This window comes from Sinohyriopsis cumingii, chromosome 18 (genome assembly GCF_028554795.1).
Source record: "Sinohyriopsis cumingii isolate HCF-2022 chromosome 18, ASM2855479v2, whole genome shotgun sequence".
NCBI classification, from domain to species: Eukaryota; Metazoa; Mollusca; class Bivalvia; order Unionida; family Unionidae; genus Sinohyriopsis; species Sinohyriopsis cumingii.
In genome coordinates, this window is record NC_142978.1 from 27802998 (window position 1) to 27828759 (window position 25762).

Genomic DNA, 25762 nt, shown 5'->3' on the forward strand with positions numbered 1-25762 from the left:
TTTTATGTGATGATAAACCTGAATCTGCTATCACACAATGTACACTTTATCTGATGACAAACCTGAATCTGCTATCACACAATGAACATTTTATGTGATGATAAACCTGAATCTGCTATCACAGATCGTACACTTTATTTGATGACAAACCTGGGTCTATGATATGCCTATACTATTCAAAATTATCTGTGTAGTTACAGATATAACAGAATACAAGCCGTAGCATGATTTCATTTGATACTTTTAATCAATGCAACTCGACACATCAAAGCCTATATAGTGCCAAAGCAAAAAGGGAGAAAATTCTTTGCCCAAAGACATGCCAGAGTCTGTAGCATCAAGGAAGACTCCACATGGCTAACATATGAAGTGCCGAGACAAAAACGGAGTAAACTGCTTTGCCCTGAAATATGACACAGGCTGTAGTATCAAGGCTTCACATGATAACTTATGAAGAATCATGACCAAAGCATTGTATATTTGTTTTGAATTATAAAGTCTCACCTTCATGCAAAAAAGAACAACCCAGAGGAAAGCTGTATTAAAGCACATGTATTGGATTTTCAAGTTTCATGACTATATGATTCCTATAAAATGAGAGGCTGAATTCATCTAATTGCAAATAACTACAACAATAAAAAAGAATCTCAAGAAATAAATAACAGAACAACATTTTAACTATTTACTCACATATCTTATACGAGTACAAAAGAATGGTTCATGAATACATAAGTAATTCCTTTCAGGTGTTATGAACTAATGAGGTCTAGTTTTCTGCCAAATAAAGCGATTTTTATCAATCTAAATCCTTGTAATAAAGACTTGGTAAAAAATGTTTATTTATATTACCATTAAAACTCAATTTGTAAAAATAAATCATGACTAACAATATAACACCCCTGACTACATAAATGACACCATGATCACCACCACAAATAAGTTTCTTTTTATTGCAACTTTCCAAGTGTCCAACTAGGAAATGTCATTAATGTTATAGGGTTCATAATTTGAAAGGAATTTTAGCATTTCAATGTTGAAAGAAAACAAAAGATTGTTGTAATTTATACACTAGTTTACAAAAAAAAATCAAATGTATGCATGTTAATATCAATTATACTGCAATGTTTCTGATGAGTATAGAAGAATATTAATTGAGCATGATATTTTTTCCAAACCAAAAATGAATTTTAATCGGCTATAAAGAGTCATCATTCTTATCAATTAATTTAAAATGCACAGCTCAGTCCCGATAAAATAATTATCACTTAATCTCAATTAGATATGCAAGAAGACTTACCTGGTTTTGCGGACACACCACGAGTCCTCCATTATGACATAATCCACTTGTAAATCCAGCAAATTCTGTTTAACTTCCTCTTCGGGTTTTCTGCTGTATATTGTGTATACCTTCTTTGTCCTCTCCCTTCAAACAAACAAAAAATGAACATAATCAAACAATATATATAAAATGAGAGAGAATAGAACCTCAACAGCTTCAGCCTCGAATTAATTGAATCTTTATAGGAAAGAATGAGAAAATTTGAACGAGTTTTTCGGATGGATATACTGCACTATCTTAGGAGTGCAGTATATCCATCTGACAAAACGAGTTCATATTTTCCCATACAAATGCAGTAACCTCTGTATTATATGCTCATTTTCTTATTCCACCTAAGGCTTAATTACATAAACAAAAATACACTACAAGAAACAAAGTAACTGAATTAATGCTGTATTCCAAACTAAATACACAAGGACAGATTCATCAGTACACAACAACATTATTAATGCACACATAACTCTGCCCAGATAAATTTTAACTTAGTAGCATGCTAGGCACCACTTTCAAAAGAAAATGGCATTTTGGTCAACTTAAAATTGAAATTTAGAGTCATGTTGTGAATGAATGTGCATTGCAACAACTTTTCCATTTGGTCTGGAATGGATATATTTTTGCATTTTTGTTGATTTTACTAAATTTTGTGATTATGGACTGGATTTATCTGTGTCAATTCTACATGAAGTACATCTGATTTCAGCAGCAAGTGAGCAGCATGAAGACATCTGCAAATGTGTTTCTGTTCTGTCATTCAATGTTTGGAAACATAATGTGGGAAAAATATGAAGTCTTTCAATTGTAATTATCAAAAAGACACTATGTAATACAATGTTCATTTCATTTTGAGTGCAGTAAGGAGGATGTAATTGCACTTAGAATGTAGTCGAAATTACAGTACAATTTCAAAATGTGTAATCAAGCTTTAGAACCCATGACATGGCTCATGTAATTCAGATTTGGAGAACTAAGAAAGTACATTTAGAGGAAATTCAGGATGTAAAACTCTAAGTATATTTTTTGCCATTCTTATTACCAGCTAAAGAAAACACATTTATGCCTTGTCACTTGCATGTTATTTGAAGGGATCCAGCAATTTTATGACCAGTCTGGCATCTATCGCTAGGCTAAATACGAAACATTGTAAAGCGGAATATTGCAAAGCAGCTGGTATGTGGCAATCCACGAAACATCTGCTTTAGTTCATTCAGAAACAAATTTAATCAAGCAAAACAAAATGTCAACTACACGAAAGTACATGATTTGTTTACAAAGTAGTTCCAAATACACTATTGGGCACACTTGTCAAGCATGTGAGTGCAATATGAAGGTGTGCAATATCCATAAAATATTGCACGATTCTGACAATGTAAAGTTAACGAAGACAAAAATGAGCATATAATAATTGTAATTATTAGAGATGATGCAATTCACTAGCGTAAAGTCAAATGTTAGGCATGGGCTAAAATGGACTAAAATACTCATTGATACAACATCAATGAACAGAGCTGATTTAGGTATTGAACACATCAAGCATGTAAGATCAAATCTATCATATTTCCTTGAGATGCTAACCTAAAAATAATAAATTGAATCTGTATACTTAATAAATCAATATGCAACAAACGTCCATTTCAACAATGTCTAATATACCCTTCAGGTTTTCTGAAGACAAAAAATAATCAATTAAAATGATGACTACAGATTTTGACAACATGAGAACTCAGTTATTTCCAACAGGTAAGTGAACATCAGTTTCAGTTAGAAGTATAGTTATAGCTGGTGATGGTAGAAGTGGAAATTCTAGTACAAATATTGGACATTTCTGCAAGTCATTGTGGGTAATATACTGCAAGCCATTATAGGTACAACTGATATCTGGTTACCCTTTGCAAAAAATGTCTATATTGGATGAACTAGTAAAAGCATAACACTTTACCAGTACTAAGTATACGGAAGAGTTCCAGAGCTATGATGGTTACAAGGATTTGCTGTTGTGGGAATGTAATATTAATAGAAAAAAGATAATAACTGTTACAATTTGACCTGAAAAGATGCATTTTCTACAAGCACTACTACATGTAATAAGCAAATTATCTCCCACATGACATCCAATGTTGAGTAAAGATTACAGTGCTATGATGTTACAAGTAACAGCCCCTGTGAAGAAACAACTTAATCTTCAAGGCCACAGCTCTATCCAAAGTCAAATTAATGAGACTCATAAAAGGCACATCAAGGTCTGTGAGACAATGTACACACCAAACTGTATCAAAATATATTGATTGGTTCTTGGGCTATGATGGTTACAAGGATTTACTGTCATGGAGATGTAACATTGATAGAAAATGGACAAAAACTTTATCAAAATTAGATCTGAAAAGTCAAAACCATCAAAAAGGCAAATCTGCCTGTAATATGCAATTAACCTAATGACATCTAATTATGATTAAGGGCTGAAGCACTCTACTGGTTATAAGAAGTAAGAATGGACAGACAAAATGAAAGGCAAGATAATTATTGTAAGGCTCACACATCTCAATAATGGGTTCTATAAACTGAAAGCAAAGTTATGCCATACATGAAGACAGTCATATAGGATTGCTTTCAATTCATCCAATTTATATGACTGAAAATGGCCATTGTTGTATTACTGCAAGTCATCCTGACCCCTTTATATCACTGAAAATGGCTATTGTTGTATTGCAGAAAGTCATCATGACCCCTTTTGCGGTATTACTAAAAGTCCATACAATCCCTTTACATCACAGAACATGGCTATTGTATTACTACAAGTCATCCTGACCCCTTTATATCATTGAAATGGCTACTGTGGCATTACATCCTGCTTCAATAGTATGAATCATTATCTTTAATAGTATTCAATTAACCAAAGAAAGTAGATCACAGAAACCCAATTTTTGGTGTGTAACACAGCTTAATGCCCAAATGCACCTATGTTTTTGGTGGCAATTTTAGGTTATAAGGCATTTAAACCAGTCCACAGTTGTCATCTTAAATGTTCGAAATAATGGAAAAAGGTCAATGTGTCCAAGTTCTGATGTGCAAAATGCATTCATCTTGACATGGCATTTTTGTGTTTGATACTAATTGGCTAAAAGGTACTGGAAATACAGCTCAAATAAATATTGTATCCAATTCTTATGTAACCTTTAAAATTAGATTTCAGCAACCCAGTTCTGATGCACAACATATTTTAATCCACAAGAAGACAAACTGATTAAGTGGTATTGATATGAGAGTCCAGACAGGGAGGATGGACATATCTGGCAGCAATTTTAAATTAGTCTCTGCAAGTTGGCTGAAGTGATGCAGATTTGGTGCTTGTTGCATCAACCTTTTAATGCACCCTTAGTGCAAGTTTCACAGCAATAGCTGAAACTGAAATATCAACAATGACACCACCTTAAATGTGTTTTTCAAGATAAACATTTTTATCTTTGAAACAAGATAAGAGTGACCTGGTTTTAATGTATTACACATGTTCAACTCAAAATGCACCAACAAGTAAAGTTTGATGGAGTAATATAGGGGATATGGAGGATATATGGAAGGACAGATTAAAACAGACTGACGAATAAAGCCAGTCCTTTATATTCCACATATCTCAAAGCAGGGCTATAACTGAAATAAACACTACACATACAAGTCTGTATAAAATATAAAAATCACCTTAGGCCAGCATCTTCATAATGTGGATGATTGACAATTGGTCGTCCTGAACATAACTTCACTGTGGCCATTGTTGGCATAGGTCCCGCAAAAACAGCATCTGAATTAGAAAAGGAAGAACATTTGAGTAATTACCAACAGTTATTAACAGTAACACAGTCACAAAATCAATAATCTCAAATGCAATGAAGAATACTCCCAATCATCTTCCTGTTAGCTTAAAGTAAAAGAAATTCAAATATTTTTTTTATTATAAGTATTTGAAATTTAAATACAATAAACTATGGGTAATAAGGGTGATGAAAATGGATAATCAAAAGTTGTTTGATGATTAAAATACTATCAACTATGTTATATACTACGAGTTTTTTTAATTTTTAATGTAATTTTAACAATTTTAGTCATATCGCTATTATGTCTGCAGTGTGACAGCTTAAGGTGATGTCTAAAACTGGGACATCACGCTTCAGACATGTAGCATCATATTCCACCTGGTCACACTGTCCTGACACCAGGCCAACCAGTCCTATCACTAACCTCTTAATACTGACTGCCAAGAGGCAGCTGCAATACCATTTTTATAAGTCTTTAGTATGACTCATCCAGGGTTTGAACCTGCATCCAAGGTGGATGCTCTAACCAATTAGGCCCTCAGAGCAGCCATTATATACTACGATATTTATCTAATATATACTTGACATGAAATAACCCTAACAGCATTATCCCATGCACATTCTCATTCAGCAGTGTATGTCACTGACAATGATATGAAAAATGTTACAACATTATAATGTCACTGAACTATGTTATAACATCATACATGCCAACCCCCAAGAAGTATAAACATAATCATTGCTACTATAAGTGGCAAAAACAAAAGAAGCAAAATTGGGTATTAAAAAAAGTGGATTCTATATATTACATGACAGAATTACAGCACATATGAAAAAGATACATTTATTTTTGCTACTGAGCTCATAATGCTGCTTGTCAAAATTCTAAGGGCATAATCTGGAAATGAGTCATATACAGTTGCTATAAATAAGGAAACTATTCTTATGCTATTCTTACAATGCAGTCAACGTTTTAAGAATATTCTCAAATTAATATGAGCAAAATCAAAGAGATGATAATAAAAATGAGAAAAACAACTTTTTATTGCTTTATTTTAATTTTATTTTTAATGTATCAAAAAATGTAATCCTTATACATGCAAGCACAAAACATAATTTGGCAGAAAAAAAGCATAATGACTGTACCAATAGAGTATAGTTGGCATGTAAACCTTATTTAAATTTGCCAGATATAATTCCTGGGTATCTTGAATTAAATTATGACTGAAAATGATTAAGAAGAGCATTATTTTCCTGAGTATTTGAAATATTTTCCTTGAAATAATTTGTTGATAATTGTTAAAATGAAGTAAATTATAGGTTAGAGTATATAATTAACAGCTATTTTATATGTAATGTCTGATATCTTAGTCGACTTGTTGTAGTGTAGCCACCGAACAAAATGATCAGTCACTTTAAGTCAAAATAACTCACCCATACAAGATTATATTAGAATTTACAAAAACAACAATAACTACTAATATATTTCATGCAAGTAATAATGGCATTATACACTGTTACAACAGAAAAAAATGATCTGAGTTCAATAAGGACAGCATTATATAATGTCAGCATGGGAAACAGTGATCTGAGTTCAATAAGGGCAGTATTATGTAATGTTAGCATGGGAAAAAGTGATCTGAGTTCAATAAGGGCAGTGTTATGTAATGTTAGCATGGGAAACAGTGATCTGAGGTCAATAAGGGCAGTATTATGTAATGTTAGCATGGGAAACAGTGATCTGAGTTCAATAAGGACAGTGTTATGTAATGTTAGCATGGGAAACAGTGATCTGAGGTCAATAAGGGCAGTGTTATGTACTGTTAGCATGGGAAACAGTGATCTGAGATCAATAAGGACAGTGTTATGCAATGTTAGCATGCGAAACAGTGATCTGAGTTCAATAAGGACAGTGTTATGTAATGTTAGCATGGGAAAGTGATCTGAGGTCAATAAGGGCACTGTTATGTAATGTTAGCATGGGAAACAGTGATCTGAGTTCAATAAGGACAGTGTTATGTAATGTTAGCATGGGAAACAGTGATCTGAGTTCAATAAGGGCAGTATTATGTAATGTTATCATGGGAAACAGTGATCTGAGTTCAATAAGGACAGTGTTATGTAATGTTAGCATGGGAAACAGTGATCTGAGGTCAATAAGGGCAGTGTTATGTACTGTTAGCATGGGAAACAGTGATCTGAGATCAATAAGGACAGTGTTATGCAATGTTAGCATGCGAAACAGTGATCTGAGTTCAATAAGGACAGTGTTATGTTAGCATGGGAAACAGTGATCTGAGATCAATAAGGACAGTGTTATGTAATGTTAGCATGGGAAACAGTGATCTTGAGTTCAATAAGGACAGTGTTATGCACACACTCAGCTCTTCTAAAGTCTTGGTTCTTGTAGAAGATTTCAACAAGGTGGATTAATGCTTGAATCATGTTGGCATCTCATGACAAACATGTGAAAAAAACAAAAGTAATGAAAAATAACTGATTATATGGTATGTTCCTAAATCAAGCTGTAGATAGAACAAAAGGATAACTCTTAAGCTTATGGCCACACCAAAGAGCATGACCAAGATACATGAACAGTAGACTAAAAATTAGAAAAAAAGTGATTACTTGATATTCAATATACACCTCTCCCTTGATAACTCGCGCACATCAGGGTCCAAAAATACTGACCACACTATAAGTGAGGCGCAAGTTATCGAGGGACCTATAAAAAAAGCCAAAACCAATAAATGGATCGACGTAATGGCAAAAGAGGGGTGGGTGGGTTGGCAGGTTATTGTGTTGAATACTCAATCTATAATCATGCTGAGATTAACTGTGAAAAAATATCTCTTCATAACAGTGAACTTTGTTTATTTTTTCCTCATACAGCAACGTTAATTTCAGGATAAATTACAGTATATTGAGGAGATCATCAAAAACATTATTCCACATGGTTTTGTTCGCTTAATATGTGTACCACTTCACACATTGTGTACTACATCACTAATCTGTGTGTTGAATTGGATACATTTTAGTTTTTTTGTTTGATCCAAATTAGACAGGGTTTCTTTATGCAAAAGATCGACAATCTTTTTGAGAAACATTGTCGATTGAACGAACGAATGAACAATAGGCTGACAGACAGACAGATAGATAGATGTATTTGATTGTTGTAGAAGTAAAATGAAAAAAAAATTCACAATGGTTATATCATTACCAACAAGAATTTAATGGGTCTACAAATTTAAAACCTTGAGATGAAGTGTCTAGAGTTGGCAGGAATTATTATCCAAGCCTGATTACCCATGAATGGTAGCCTGTTCTTGACAATGAAAGTGGGGGTGTCATGAGTTTTATTGACCCATTTTGTCAGAACTGCATGTAGATGGGTCCACCAATAGGATATGTATTCTCTGATTCTGCCTGCTGTACAACAATGTGGTGAGGAGGCAGGAATTATATGCAAGGTGAACTAAAGAAGCTCCTGACAGCAGTTCAAATAAGAGTCTTGTTTAGCCAGGTTAGTACCCAAGATAAATTCCACTTGGGTAATGATCCAGTGTCATTGGACAGGTGAAATCCAAAATTAACACAAGATCAGACAGGTCTTTGATCCAGTGTCATAAGACGGGTGACCTTTCCAGAGGGGGACTAAATCTTTTGAGAGAAGTATATGTAATGTACATATTAGAAAGAAAGCTACATACTTCAACGCATTTAATATCTTCATTTAATATCTTTTTTCAAAAGAAACATTAATTATTAAAAGGTTCTTCTTGTAATAATAATAGACTTATTTGAACTGAATATACATTAATAGTTCCTATTCATGGCATTAGCATGATATGTGAGAGGGTATTGGTGTCATGCACATTGCAAAACCATTCAAAAATGTCATTTAAATCTTGGTACATACATAATTCTCTTTCCATTTGCTCCATTTTGCAACTGCTGCTGAATACCCTCCTTTTCAGTTACAACGTTGTTTAACTGACTCATTTCAACATAAAATTGTTTTATTCAAGTCTTTTTTACATAAATATGTTCGGCATGTCCCCCTTCCCCACCTCACCCGATGTCATCGAGTAGAATAACCGACTTTCTTCTAAAATAATATGTCTCCATTTACTTGATGACATGTTAATGTTTAGTAATGATTTATTCGAATGTTACTTACTGAATGCGATTTAATTATGCAGACAAAACTTTTGTTGAGTGGACAAAATGCCTTTTTCATAAAGGAAGCAATATGTTGTCATGTGATTTTTTGGTCTCTGTCTGGTACCTGTTTTGTTCAAGGTTAAGTTCTGTGTGTGTGTGCTAATGCACAAAATCTATTTTTAGCCTATGCTGAACCTGTTATGATCCTGACAATAATGTCTGGTTGTAATCATCAAAGAGAAGAACTCAACAGATGTGTGAAGCCCAAAACTCTATCATAACATTGTTGAGCCCATTTCCTGTAAAGTCGGCTTTTATAGACAATGATATAATACTAATCTTTCTGTTACATGTACTTTAGTCAACACTTCTTTCAGCAATGAAACCTGACAATGGGAGACATGTGTTGATGACAGAGATAATCTGACTACTTACCCTTATGTCACAACATGAATTAATTATTGGTTCTGGATAAATTTGAAGAAAAAAGTGGCCACTCATGAGGGGAAAATTTTACACTTTTGCACTAATATGCTGGCCGCTGTTCATGTTAGAGGGGTGGCCATTCTTGAGGGGTACTTTTGAATACAAACTTGTCAGTGCCAATGGATTCTGGCCACAAAAAGCGGGTGACCACTGTTCAGGGTGGCCATTCAAGAGGGAGACTAATGTATATACATTTGGCTGTTTCAATCTAGAGGAAAAAACGATTATCCTGGTCTTTGAATCCAGATTGGTGAAACAAAAGTTGGCATTTTGGCATTCCACCTTGTTGCCAATAGGTCCATCCTATGTCGATCTCATCAGGCAATTATTAAGCAAAAACCAAGGGATGAAGAGACCATTCTATTTGCATTAGCTCATTCTTGTTACCATTACATTTGCCAGCCTAAAATATGCCAAACTTGGACACGGATTTGTCATTTAGGACACCACTTTTTAAAATCTCAAACAAGAATACAACACCCTTCCACCTTGCTGTTTGAGTTAAGTCACCACAGTGGAGTTGTTGGAGAGAATAAGAACTTCATTCCCATGTAGATTTTCTAGCCACCAATGAAAAGCTTTCTGAATGGTTTTCACCTCCAAAAATGTTAATATGTAAATAATTATCATGAGTACTCTAGGGATGTCCCTGTTACCTTTTGGTTGCCTTGCAAATCCCTCCACAGTAGCTGAGACTGAGGGATGGAAAGAATGTAAGCTTGGTAGCTGGTTGCAAATTCTGTGAACCTGATCATTATGTAAAAGATTCAATGATTAAGGTTGTGTACATTGTTTGGCCTATGATGGTCTTTAGAAAGGTGGAGGCAGACAGCACCTGATTTAACTTCATAGTTCCTATTATGACCATGGCCATTATACGATGAGCCTCTATTTACTGAGTCAATCGTTCTATAAACACGTTCCCACGTATGTCCAGTGAGATCTGGGGTGAGAGAAGGTAAGTCATGTTCTGTCTAATGAAAGATTACTATAGATAGTAGATGCAATGTTGATCCCAAAGTCATAATGTTAGGAATCAACTGAATTGACTTGTAATTAATGACATAAGCAGCCCAAAATATCAGTAACTTTGTCAGATTGTGGAAGCAATTGAAAGTAGATTCTTCCTTAGTCAATATCACCTGATGTTGGAAATGTAGACCAGACAAGTGATGTAGAGCAAAGAAGACAGAACTCTGACTGGAGTGGGCAGAAAACTCTTCAGCCCATGTCTGTAATCCTGAATTCAATGCTCAAAATTATAAGGGTACATGACAGCTAGTTTTCGTAATTTGTGGATGAAGGTAGTGAAGCCAATATTTCTTGTAGTACCTGTGAAGTAGTTGAGGAAGAATGCTGAGGATGGCAGCTCACTACACCTGCAGCACATTATGAGTTAGATCCTGTTACTTCCAAGGTTTATCTAAGAAGAGGCTGCCTTTGAGTGGCAAAGATTTTGGACAAGTGAGGAGACACCTTTTGGAAACTAAGGCACCAAGATGGACCAAGCGGTACCATGTGAGTCATATTGATCTATGAGAGTGACTATATAAACAGGATGTTGTCCACAGGAAGTGCCTAGCGGCATTATGTGGGTTATACTGATCCATAAGTGAGTCTGTACAAACTAGAGTACAAACTAGACAATGTCTGCAGGAAAAGCCTAGCAGCACTATCTGGGTCAGAATGCTGCATAATTGGGTTCTTGGGTACTGAAGCACTAAGCTGGCCATCATATGCAAAGTTCCTAGTGGCACTATGCCAGTCATGGAACTGAACAAGTTTGTTTTCTAGTGGCTCATGAAGTGTAACTGATTGTGGTTGTGGCCCATTGCTATCAAAGTTATATGGCTGGTCATGAAGGATATGACCATCTTGGTCGGCATGACATCTGGTTCTTGATGCTGGGATGGGATACAGGATATCAATCCATATAGCCCATTCATAATTCTGATATGCAAGACATTAATTGAGGCTGATGTTGCTCTCCTTCATGTTCTCCAGTAAATGATATGGTTTCAAACCCTTGCATGCAAACTGATGTTTTCATCCCTTAAGGTACGCTTACTCTCTACAGAATTGCTGCCCATTGACTTCTGTCCATAATGCTCAAATTTCACATGTATTTGAACAATGACAACCATAGAAAACTACATATGTAAAGTGGCTGTCAGATTGGTCTTGCCCATGGTCTAAATCTGTAAGACAAAACAGAGCAGACAATATATAAACATTGTGCAGTAGGAATCCTGCTTTATGAACTTAAGAGTATACCTGCAAAAGGGTGCAGGTGGCTTGTGCAGGTAGAGAATTAGAGCACCACTATTAATACTTATCATGTGGATGCTAAACAATCAATTCTAGTAACAAGTTATTTGTAGGAGGACCAATTATTTTGACTGCCTATAAAGTTAAATCACTTAAGTGTATACAGTATATATATATATATACAGCTACAGAGTAAGATAAATGAGTTTTCTAAAGTATATAGTACAAAACCCATTGTAAGAGGTAAAAATCAGTAAATCATCACATATTTAATTATGAAGTGACACTAAGACAGTATAATATGGAAAACTGACATAGTGAAAATTATACAGCAACATTAAATGAAGAAGGCCATGCTTGGACATGCAGGAGGACTTATGCCCACTGGGCTGCCTAAAATTGGGGAATACTCCCCAGTGAGTTGGTATCACGAGAATGAACCATAGATTGTCTTCCTTGACTTATTCCATCTGTCCTTTCCTTCAATGCTGAATGGGTTATTGTCTTGAATGTGTATTTCATGCATTTAGTAACCATTCTCCTAAAACAACACAAGAGAAAACAAAGCAAAGATCCGCAAATCAATATGTAATTAACTAGCTAATACAGTAGCCCAGATTTCCTCTGACCATGTATTGCAGATGCTGCATATAACTGACAGTGTATACTGAGTATAAACAAAACAAGTCATGGTAGACTTCCGTGCTCTAAAGCTGCATATATAGCATTTAAATGACATTCTGCTGAAATGACACAAGAAGAGAAGCAAAGCATAAAGTAGTAATTCATCAAGTTATGAACTCATTAAAATAAATATATTCCCCATTACTAATGAAGGAATAAAAAAAGACAGTGTTGCATTCAAAACTTAGACTTTGCTTTGAACTTATGCATTTCAAGTATTTAGTTCACCATCTACTGAAAACTATAAAGGTCAAAGTCAAGCTAACTTGTAATGACCTTGCAGAGGTCAACAATAGTGTGGTGTGACATGGTGCAACATGGTCTCAGAAGGACAAAGTCCATAAATGTGAGAAAATCACTTCAATTTGGCAAAAACTGAAGAGAGTATGCAACCTGCAGCAGAGTGATTAATCCACACAATATGTCCAAAAGGAATGCTGGATGAGTCAATTAGAATATAAATATGGCTATGATAATTGGAGGATAACCTGAAATATAGCAACACCTGGCGGCCCCAGGGGGAGTTAATGGGCAAGAGTTATTGCCCTTTGTCTATTGGAAATCAAATTTTTAGTAAATTGTGTTTCTCCGAGAATACTTACCCGATCACATTAACATTAGGGATATAAGCCTGCTACCTCTCAAATACAGCCCTACTAAAAGACGAAAATTCGTCTTTTCGGTCTATCTCATATACACCAAAGGGCAATAACTCTTGCCCCTTACCTCCCCTTGCCACTGCCAGGTGTCACTAGTTTTTTAAGCTGAGCGATATATATTATACGAGGATGCTCACATAGCGGGGTGGTTGGGAGGGTTTTTAAGCAATGTGATCGGGTAAGTATTCTCGGAGAAACACAATTTACTAAAAATTTGCTTTCTCCTTCAAATACGTTCCCCGATCACATTAACGTTAGGAGAATAAGTAATAGGAGGAGGGAATGCTGAGCATCCTACCTCCACCCCGGGTACCTTCTAGGGAATGATAGCTGGATTCCCCATTTGAACGATAACCTGTTCTCCTCATTTCATCAGCAACACAGCCTAGGGTCACGTGATATGTCACCCCTATATACGGTTAAGAAGATAGTTATTGAAATCTTCTTACCTATGAAATTTCACTGGCGAATCCAGCGAAGCTGATAGGCTGTGCTGATTGTTTTAAATGGGTCTGGTGGTCATCTGGGCTGCTGACACCGGACCTACCAGATTCAAGGTTTGCCTCTGCGAAGCCAAATCTCTGAGATAAAAACTGGAGAAGGTTGACTGTGCATGCCAGCCAACAGCTTCTATTATATCTCGGATCCAAACATTGCATTCGAATGCCAGGCTCGCCGAGATTGCTCTAATCTCATGAGCCGTAATCTTCATGAGGCAACTCTGATCTTGTGAGACCTCAGAGTACGCTGAGCGTATAACCCACTTTAGCCAGGAAGCAAGGGCTTGAGGGGTGATATATCCCAATTACCAGCTTTGACCGGAAGAATGAGGCGCTTACATGTGTCCCGACACGCCTCTGTGTGTTTTAAATAGTGCTTGAGTGCATGAACAGGATCTTGCATGGCTGCTGCTCTTGACTTATCTATAGAAGACAGCGAGCGAATGACGATTCTTTGATTGCCAATGGATAGTAACCTATCTTTGGCTACAAAGCCTGGTTGCGTCAGGAGGACCACCGAACCATCTGATCTGAACTGAAGAAAGTTCGGGTGACTGGAAAGGGCATGTAATTCGCTCACCCTGCATGCTGAAGCTAAGGCTATCAAGAAACATGTTTTGTATGATAGTAGCTTTAACGAAGTGTGGGCTAAAGGTTCAAATTTGTCTGAATTGAGCCATGTTAAAACCCAGGACAGATTCCATTTTGGAAACAGGGTGAGGGATTATGGTCGATTGAAATCAAAATTGGCTAAAAGATGTGACAGATCTTTGTTATGTCCAATATCACACCTACCATGATGGCGGAATGTGTCTGATATCATGGAGCGGTAGCCTTTGATAGTAATTGGGGCCAACTGTTTCTCCTCGAAAAGCCAGAGAAAAAAGTCAGCCAGTTGAGGGATTGAGACACTCAAAGGGACGATGTTATTGACATGGCACCAATCCCTGAAAACACACCACTTTCCCTCGTAAGCCTTCAGAGTGGAGGGCCTTCTTGCTCTTGAGATTCTCTCCCCAATCGAAGGTTTAAATTGTTTGTCTCACAAGGCTGCCCGGACAAGAACCAAGCGTGAAGAAGAAGACAGTCTGGGCAGGGGTGGAACACCCGTGACCGTGGTTGTTTGAGAAGATTTGGGCTGGTTGGAATCTTCCTGGGTAGATCTATCGCTCGATCGAGTAGATCGGTGACCCAGGACTTGTTCCATCTGAGAGGGGCAATCAGAATCATCCGACAGTTCTGACCCCTTATAACCTCTGGATTATTTTTGGTACCAAAACCATGGGAGGGTAGGCGAATGCCCACAACCCCTCCCAGCTGATTGACAGAGCGTCCACAGCCCAAGCCTCTGGGTCTGGAACCGGAGAGACGAAGGTGGGCAACTTGCGATTCTACCTTGTCGCAAAAAGATCGATCATCGGACGCCCCCAAAGTGTGCAAATCTGAAGACAGACTGATTGATGGAGTGACCATTCCGTGTGAATGACTTGACCTTTCCTGGATAGAGTGTCAGCCAAGACATTGAGTCTGCCGGGAATGTGTCCGATTTGTACGTTGATGTGGAGGTTGTTGCACCAATGTTGAAACTGCCAGATCAGAATGCACAGGTCTGGCGATTTGGTGCCCCCTTGTTTGAGAAGGTAAGTCACACCGACAGAGTTGTCTGACATAATGAGGACAGTTTTTCCTGAGAGTTGATCCTTCCAGAAATGAAAGGCATTGATGACAGCCCTCATTTCTAAAAGGTTGATGTGGAGAGGCCTCTCCCCTGGCTCCCACGTGCCGCTGACTGTAGCGAAGTCCGGCAACAGGTGGGCACCCCAACCGTAGGAACTGGCATCGGTACATACCGTTATCTCCGCTTGGGGCATCTCCAGAGGAATCCCCGTGGACAGCCAACCGGGGTTGTGCCACTGACTCAGGAATGATCATATCTAGGGCGTGATCATTATTGTTTGATTGAGGGGACTTGAAAAGGGGTGCCATTGTGCCAGTAACGTCATTTGTAAGGGACGCATAAAAAGACAGCCAAGCGGGATCAAGTCCGCTGCCGCATTGAATAATCCGAGGAGTTGCAAGAATTCTCTCGCTGAAATCCATGTCCTCTTGGAAAAGGACTCGACGAGTTCGACGATCTGGATTACGTGAGCGCGAGGAAGCCGTACCAGATTCAGATCAGTGAGAAACTCCATACCCAGATGGACAAAACGCTGAGATGGACGGAGATCGGACTTTTTCAAGTGCATGAGAAATCCTAGATGATCTAAAAGTGCTAAAAGATCGTTTCTGTCTTTGAGCAGAATTGAACTTACCATGTGTTTCTGGAGGATGTCATCCAAGTACACTGCCGACCTTGTAGATGAAGTCGAGCGGAACAGGGTGACGACGCAATCCATAACCTTGGTAAAAGCCCAAGGGCTGATGTTGAGGCCAAAGGGTAGGACCTGGAACTGATAAACCGCGTCGCGGTAAGCGAATTGGAGAAATTTCCATGACACGGGGTGGATAGGGACGTGAAAATATGCGTCGGTCATATCTAGACTGACGGCATACTCATCCCGCCGGATGGAAAGACGGATTGATCTCGCCATTTCCATCTTGAATTTCGGTGGTAAAATGTATTGGTTGAAGTGACTCAGGTTGATGATCGGCCTCAACTTGCCGTTTGCCTTCTGGATAAGAAACAGCCTGGAATAAAACCCGGCCATTGCGGTTTTTTTTTTCTCACACTCTCCACTGCCCGTTTTTCTATGAGCGACCATATCTCCTGTTGTAGAAAGGTATCCTTCTCCCGATCGGACGGTACGTCCGTGAAGAGGGGAGAGGAGGACAGGGGAGGGGGTTGGATAAATGAAATCCGAAGTCCCTCCGAAATGAACTGGATCACCCAATCGTTCTGAGGAAAAAAGGTGGTCCAGTGGTCCTGAAATTGCAGGAGGCAGCCGTCCACAGGTAGGCTGTCCACGGGTGGCGGAGAGGGTATGTCAATTTTTAGAGTTAGGAGGCTTGAAGACGGAGAAACTTTGTTTCTTACCGCCTCTGTATGGTTGCCTCCTAGCTTGATTAGACTGTTGTCTCCTGGCATTGGGTTGGGATCTATACTGCACATTTGATTGTAAGGATCCCTTGTCCCTGGTCCGCAATCATCCCTCCGCTGTGGCAGGGGCTGATTTTTTCTAAACGCCTGTGAAGGTTGGGCGGGGAGTTGGAGGGACAGTTCCTGAGCTGCCTGCTTCCAAACTTCTTCAGTTTTTCCTCCAAAGAGTAAAGGTGACCCAAATGGAGTCATCCGTAAAGCCAAAGTATGATGGGGCTTGAGCGACGTGGACCGCAGACATGCGTCACGTCGTATCAGGTCTAAGTTTGCAGAAGCAGTCAACGGATTAGCCATGGAATGGTGAGCTGTCCTGTTAATAACTCTAGCAATCCGGGCCGTCGCTTCCCAAGCGTGGTCATTGTCGGATTTTTCTGCGAGTCGGAAAATGGCTAATGAAGCCAAGTCTAATATTGAAGACATAGCGACTACGTTCCGGACTAGCTTTGACGTGGCATGGAACCCATTTTTGTCCACTTTGTAAAACTGGAGCAGACATGTGAACTGCTGCCATATTTTTGTCCAGGGCCAGAAGATACGTACTGAAGGTGTCTGAATGTGTTTTGTACCAGCGACCCGAGAACATTGCTGGTACTTGGCTTTCTGAAAAGAACGCCTTAGCATTCCCCGGATCACCTATTCGTCCTGATAGACGATCGCTGATCTCCTTAATTTTTGTTGACTGGGGAAGGAGCCGGAAGGACGGCGTCTCTTCCTCCCCGTCAAGATCTACAGATGCCTTAACTTTGTAGTCTTGAGTGGCGGTAGGAGGTGGAGGGCATTCTGAAGTTGCCAACACCCTATAAATTTCTTGCACTGCTGCCTTGAAGCCAAACTCAGTCCGTTCCATGGTTGGATCTGTGTACGGCTGATTTGCAGCAGTTTTGTCAGCCTCACCGTGTGCCGAGTCGTGTTCTGTAATAGCTTGCATTTCTGGAGAGAGCATACGAGGTGGCATAGATGACGCGATTCCGTCACCCTTAACACTGTCACTAACTCTCCCTTGTGGATAAGCCGTGAACATATGGACGGCCGGCCCTGCCGGCTGGTTTGTCAGGCTTGTGGTCAGTCAGAATGTTGGCGACCTTTAGTAGGCTAGAGTTGCATGGTAGCTGGCTAATATTCCTAATGTAATGCAGACCTGCCAACCCTGACGAGTCTGTCTCAGTCAGGCAGTTAATTGTTTTCCCATGAGATTGACCAGTTTTCAGTAAGGTGTAAGAAAATATCAATAACTGCCATTGTAAGGCTTGAAAATGTAATTAAAAGTTTGATGCATCGACAATAAACATTATGTTCAACTGAAAAGTTTGTAAAGTACTTGTAGACTTTTTTTTACCACTAGTACAGTTGCACAAACTCTAGTTCCAAACCGTATGCAGCTCAATGGCTTGTTGCTATCTCTCAACTTGACATAATTCTTGGAAATTCTTTCCAATTTCACATGACGAAGGCAATCATATCTCCCACCATGAGACATACTCAAATTGGCACATGATGTCCAATAAACGTAACTGTGTCCTTTCCAGCTTTTATTTGCAAGAATCTTAATACTCCTTTTTATTCTTCTATGCTCATTATTAAATCATTTCAAGAGGCTTATTTTCCCTTTCGTGTTAAACATGCATCACTTTCTGGATGACATTCTTAAAAATTCTATAATCAACAGTTTGATCATGCAGATGCTTCGCATGAACAAACAGATGCAGTTTAAAGCATCTGGGGTGCTGTTGTACAGTTAGTCTGGTTCCCTGACTAATTTAGCTAATTCTAAGATGAAACCCGTATCTGAATAAAACATGGATAAACCAATTATCTGGATTTATCGGCAACGATCATTTTTTCGTAGCTTTTGCTAGTATGCCGTTAAGTCCATATTTTAAGGGTAATTTTCGTAAGACTTACGGCAAAATTGTAAGAGTTGGCAGGTTTGGTAATGGGTTTGGGGAAGGTATTTGAAGGAGAAAACAGTACTCAATGAAAAATGGCTAACTGTAAAGTGCTGATTCTTATGCAAACAAATCCAGGTAAAAGTATGGAGGACAGGTGGGCAACTTTTTGGCTTGTCCTCATTGCTTAATTAGATCACAAAACAGTAACGGCAATTTTAAGACAATCAATTATGTACCAGTAGATGAGACAATGCTCCAGTTATGTAGACAGAACAGAAGAAAATTACATCTGTTTATACACAAACTGGTCAGGAAGATGTTTCCAAATGGGTGGCATGTCCCCAAAATATCTTTACAAAGGGAGCTGACTCCAGGATCCAAGGTCATCAGTTACCTATGAGTTCTCCATTTTCCTAAAATATAAAATCCACCTCAAGCACAACCTGAACCAACAAGAATGCCATGGATAACTGCTCAACACATGAACATAAATTTCTTAAAAAATAATCTTTTCTGGAAGAAACAAATCTTACTTGGTGGTGTTTCAGCTTTAATCCATTCCACAAGTTGCTCAAGAGGGTAATTACTGAACTCTCCCAGTATACTCCACTGGTGCTGCAGATTAAGTATCCCCTGGTAGCTCATGCATGCCAGCAACACTGACAGGATGGCAAAATGTCTCTCTGTTTTTCCCAACCAACTGAAAAACTAAATTACAATACTAAAATTAACTACTATCATGCTTTTTAAAACAAACATCCTTTCTTTAGCTTTTGGAAATGTGTCTTAATAAGATGTTTTGTCATCTTCCATATAAACCTTTCTGTAGAGTCTTCTTTCATACTATATTTTGATAATTTCTACATAGACCTTTCTAGTAAAACCTATCAAGAAACCTACCACATAATATCTGGATCATAATACCAGATGACCTATAAGATCACAACTGACCAGAATTCTTTCATACTTAATACTGAAATCTAGTGGGAGTCTGGTTGGATTTAATAAAGAGAGTGTTAAGCACAGTTAACATGGAAGGCAGGAAGGGCAGCATTATGTTACTGTTAGTATCAAAGACAGCCTCATTGTGTTCAGGAAGGACAGCATTATGTACTGTTAGTATCAAAGACAGCCTGGTTGGGTCCAGGAAGGACAGCATTATGTACTGTTAGTATCAAAGACAGCCTGGTTGGGTCCAGGAAGGACTGCATTATGTACTGTTAGTATCTAAGACAGGCTGGTTCGGTTCAGGAAGGACAGCAGTATGTACTGTCAGTATTGGGGTCAGGAAGGACAGGATAGCATGGAAGACAGATTGGTCTGGGTTCAATAAGGATGGTGTTTATGCACTCTTTGCCTGTATAACAATTTGGTCTGGTTTCATTAAAGATATCCCCATTAGCACAGAAGACAATATTGTCTTTGTTCAGTAATGATAGTATTATATACCATTAGCAATCTGGAAGTCAGTCTGGTCTGAGGTCTGAGGTCAGTAAGGACAGAATTGTGCACTGTTAGCATGAAAGTCAGTCTGGTCTGGGTTCAGTAAGGAAAGCGTCATGAACTGTTAGCACTGAAAAAAGGTCTGGGTTCAGTATGGAAAGCATCATGCACTGTTAGCACTGAAGAAAGGTCTGGGTTCAGTAGGAGCAGCATCATGGACTACAAGCATTAACAGCAGTCAGGTCTGCATTCAGTATCGTTAGCTTTATGCACCATCAGCTTTTCTACAGTCCTGATTCTAATAAGAACTTTCAACAAGGTAGATGAATGGTTGTCTTACAATGGCATGTCATGACATTCTTTTCTCCACTTTTTGAACTGTATTCTTTAAATTAACAAATAAACATTATTTGCCTTTAGAAACTGTATTCAGACAAATGGTGTTCAAGGTAAATTAATTCTGTATTGAAAATTCCTTCAGTTGCCTCCTTTACCACTTTCAACTAGCAAGCTCCTCTGTGAGTGAAACAAAATTTGCATGTATTGCTTACATTGAGCAACCTCTGTAGAATGACAGCTTTTATCAAGTAATGTCAAATACAGGTTGCACTATATAATTGGTATTAGTCACAGCCAGGGTCAACAATATACCCTTGAGCCAATTAAGTCATCAGCTTTGAAAATAAAACTCCATAACCATCAACATGTGTTTTCAAACTCATCAGAAAATGGAGAAAAAGAATCAGTAAAAGACTAGCATGGCTTTTTTTCTTTCGAGTCACACCACTCTCCCTCTACACAATATACAAAAATCCCTAAAATACAATTTTCAACACCCATTAGATATATTTTATGTATTCAAGGTATTGATAATTGTATCCATGATATTGCTTAAATGAAGAAAAATTGTGAACCATCAACAGACTGATTTCACACAAAATTTCTCACTATGGAAAGTGCTATAAGCACATAAAAATGGAGCTAGGAGAAAATGGGCAGCCACTAATGCACATTCTAGGTCAAAACTTATTCTTGAACCTAGCCACCACAAACATGTTTCTGCACTCTAACCTTCCCCATGTACATACAAACATGTTTCTGCATTATAACCATTCCCTAATGCATGAACTCTTGCAAAGTGATAAATGTTACTTACATTCAACAGAAAGCAGCAATAAAGCCTAAACAGAAAAGAAAATGTTTGTTGACATCACTCTGTTGGCATTTGCTTATGTTAACTGGTATGATTTTGAACTAAACTTTATGTGCAAAAATCATTATTTTCTTAGCTGACTTACCATGACAATAACTTTTGACTTTCTGATACAAGAATTGATAGTTCTCTTTAATAATCTAATTGCAAGCTATGTACAAAAGCAATAAGCCTCTGCCATAACTTAAATGCAGACACTCCACAAAGTTTGGAGATGGTTGTGGTCTAGAACTAAAGTTATCACGCAAAAGCCATTTTTCTTCTTCAATTATTGAGGCTTTGATCTTTGAGGTCTTGATTAAAAACATCAAAAGCTTCTTCCTTACTAAAATCATCACCTATTACTGAGGCAGAAGGCATGTTCTCTATATGGATGTAACTGCAGGGAGGCTGTGAGGGTGTATGTGTAGTATGATTGGGTAAGTATTATCAAAGAAACATATTTTACTAGAAAAAATGTGTTTCTTCTTTAAATACATTACCCAATCAAAATACCTTAAGTGAATAGGCAAGAGGTGGAGGGAGGTACATCACTTTATCCCAGAGAGACCATTTCTGGTCACCTAAGGTATGAAAGACAGCTTCTAACTAACTGGAAAAAAATATGTTGGGGAGCAGCTTTGCAAAGAACAAGTTTTCCTCCCACAAATCCAGTGGAAGTCATAAAGGTGCCTCTTATGAAGGAGTCAAATGACCCAAAAAAGTAACATTTTGCATCACGAGTAAAGGTTCCTCCAAATTGAACTAAGCCTTTTAGAATAAAAGATCTCTCGTAAAACTGGAGAACTGTACTCGGATCTCCATCCCAAGGTATAGCTAATTACAGTTAAAGAACAGTTTCACTAGTGTGCAATGTTTGTGGCAACCATCCCAACTTCATAAGCCGATACACAAATCAAATTCTTTTGTGTGGGTTTAGTCTCGTATGTGGAACAGATGTCCCACTTTATTCAGGATAAAAGTATCTGTCTTGATATACTGTACTTCCCCTCTTTTCAAAGCAAAATGAGACATGATCTCCCTCGACGCAATGGCTTGGTCTTCCTGAATACCATTTCAGACCTCACAATGTGTCCAGTAGATGACCTTGAGATGAATTATCCAGAATAAACAGGAATATAACCAATATCTGATTACCCATGAACAATAGCCTGTTCTTGGCAATGAAAGCAAGGGGGCTTCATGAGTGATACTGATCCATCTTGTCAGAACTGCATAAAAATGTATTTGTTGATTGTTCCTGCTGATCACCAAAGCAGCAGGGTGGCAGAATTTGTACAAGAGGTGAACTAATTAAAGTCCCTGAGAGCATCTCAAATGGTGTCTTGCTCAGCCCGGTTAATACCCATTATAAATTCCTCTTGGTCAAGCATACAATGTGATTGTCATTGGCCAGGTGAAATCCAAAATAAACAGAAGATTGGATAGGTCTGTGGTTTATGTGACAGCCTCTCTTCCAGGATGACAGTGTGCCAGTTATTGTCGAATGGTAGGTTTAACTGTGATTGGTGCTGTTTCTCATCAAAGAGTCATAATCAAATAGGTATTTAAGCATGGATGCCTATACTGGCAAAATGCTCTTGTGTGCTCCACTGAGATGATAGTCCATTCCCTTCTTATGACTAAGCCATCTCACTTGAGGGATTTCCCACAAATCATTGAGAAGTGTTTGTTCTTAAGGGTGTATTTAATAATATCCAGACATGCAGGTTCAGTAACTCTGGGTTGGGATGAAAAACCTGCCATTTTGATTGCTTAAAGCAGATGAGGGAATATCTCAATTCCTGTGACTCTGTTGCAAGACTGATGAAGTTGGTCCAGGAGGAGAAACTCAAGATTCTTTTGAATCTGTATCACCTACAGATATTGAGGTGTTGGAGAAGTGTATACATTTGGCCATTCCAATCAAAAGAAAGAGCATCAATTATCCAGACCTTTTGGATCCAGGACTGATGAGACAAAGCTTAGCATTTTGGCATTCCACCTCGTCACCAATAGGTCCATCCTAGGTTGATCCCATCGAGCATATATTGAGTGAAAGCTGAGGGATGAAGATACCATTTCATTTGCATTAGTTCCTTCCTGCAGCACAATGTATCTGCCAATACATTAGCCATCTAAGGATATGTCAACCTCAAACATGGATTTGTCACTTAGGACACCACTTTTGAAAATCCCAAACAAGAATACAAAGATCTGAGTACTTGGTTCTGCTTTGTTGTTTGACATAAGTCACCAAAGTGAAGTTACTGGACGGAATGATAATTTCATTCCCATGTAGGTCCTCCACACACACTTCTATGTCATCCTGAAATGGTATAAGACTTGCTCCCCATGTCCTCTGTGTTTGCATCCATAGCAATCATGATTACCAGAGGTTGTATTTGCAGAGGTATCCCTGAGACAAGTCCAGAGTGGTTTAACTGCCTTCAATATGCAACCTTGTATTGTGTATTTTGTTAAAGTTGGTCCAATGATCAAAAGGATCAGCCTCTATTTGGACCACAGAATTATTGTTATAGGAGCCCAAGAATGCAGCCAAGGACTAAGACGTCTGATGCCATACTGAGCAATACTTGGCACACTGTGGAATTTTCTAGCAGATAGATTGCTCTGTACAGACAAGGCATGAATTCAATTTTTGTTCCTTGGGGAAATATATGGCTTTTACTTGAACACTGATTCCAGACCTAGTCAACTGAAATCTTGAAAGGGAACGAGGTTGGAGATGTCCATGTTGACAAGGAGATCGAGAATGAAAAGAAGGGAAACATGTGAAATCATGTTTTGCTCCAAAAGACAACTAGCGTGCTGCTTTGTAGGTTGTTGTAGGTGAATCATACAACTTCTGGAAGGTGTCTGAGTGGGGATGTTAGGTCATGCCTCATGCAAATCCACACTGATTGCATAGTCTCCACAATGGATGGCATTAAAACCTGTAACTGTAATCCAACGCAAACCCAAGTGTGTAACAGAGTTGACTGAATACCCTTCGGTTGACAATACAGTGATAAGTGCTGCATTGTAGCTGAAAGAACTCTAGGCAAAGGCTTAGGAGTTAAGCTGAACATGATACCAGGTCCCCAGAAAACAATTTGCTGGGTTCACATGTCATGGTAAAATCTTCCCTGTTTGGGTACAACGACTGGAGTCTTCTCCCTACATATGTGACCCTAGGGGTGTGCATGGATGTATGTTATTTGAGATAAGGATGGTCTCATGGAATGCTGGTGAAAATGATCACCCTTCCTTTGACTTCCACTTAGTTCAGGAGAGCTGTTGTAAATTCAGCAGGACTGCTTCCCAGTGGCATGTGCTCTAGGACATTTCTGTGACCATTTGTTGGTTGCCTTACAAATCCCTCCACTGTAGCTGAGACTGTGAGGGATGGAAGGAATGTATCCTTCATAGCTTATTTCAAATTCTGTCAACCTGATCATTAAAGAGATTAGATGATGAAGGTTGTTAGCGTAGCTTGGCCTATGATGGTCTTTAAGAAAAGTGGAGTAAGAGAATATTGCATCTCTTTCCACCTGTTAAGTTCATAGCTGCTGTTATGGCCATGGCCATAGTGTGTTGAACCTTTATATTATGAAGTGGACCATTCTATAGATATGCTCTCACATATTTCCACTGATTCAGGGTGGGAGAATGTAAGCTGTGTTCCACCTAATGAAAGATCATTATAGATATTTGATGCAACATTGACTCTACGGTCACAACATTAGAAATCAACACAAGGCTAACCAAATGGATAACAGAGAAGGCATTTGCAAGAAAAAACATCTATAGCTGCCTGGAACTTGTAATTAACAGTGTAAGCAGTCCCAAAATGTCAGTCACTTGTCAGAGTATGAAAGCAATTGAATGTAGATTCTTTTGTAGGTGATGATCACCTGATGTCGGAACTGTATACCAGGCAGGTGATGTAAAGGAAAGAGAACAGAACTCCAATGGGAGTGGGTGGAAAATTTCTTCAGTCCAAGCCTGCAAGGTGGAGTTTCACTCATCATAGTAAGATTTAAAATGATGTACGAACTTGAGGGCCAGTTTTCATCAGTTTTGGATAGAGTTAGTGAAGCCGACGTCTCATGCGCTTTCTGCGAAGTAGTTTGAGAAGAATGTCAAGGAAGACAGCTCACTACACCTGCAGCACATTATGAGTTGGATCCCATTACTTCCAAAGTGTTGCTAAGAAGAGGCTTCCTATGGGTGGA

General features: G+C 38.5%; 1 protein-coding gene across 1 annotated transcript in view; it reads right to left on the bottom strand.

Annotated features, from left to right (window-relative positions):
* Nucleotides 1–25762, bottom strand: part of LOC149776281 (protein C-mannosyl-transferase DPY19L1-like) — a 107955-nt gene that overhangs the window by 11161 nt on the left and 71032 nt on the right. The window contains exons 19-21 of the mRNA XM_089942724.1: nucleotides 19423–19597; nucleotides 5030–5129; nucleotides 1298–1423 (exon numbers count right to left, since the gene is read on the bottom strand). Of these exons, the coding sequence (XP_089798850.1) occupies nucleotides 1298–1423; nucleotides 5030–5129; nucleotides 19423–19597 (401 nt within the window). The remainder of the gene's footprint in view (nucleotides 1–1297; nucleotides 1424–5029; nucleotides 5130–19422; nucleotides 19598–25762) is intronic.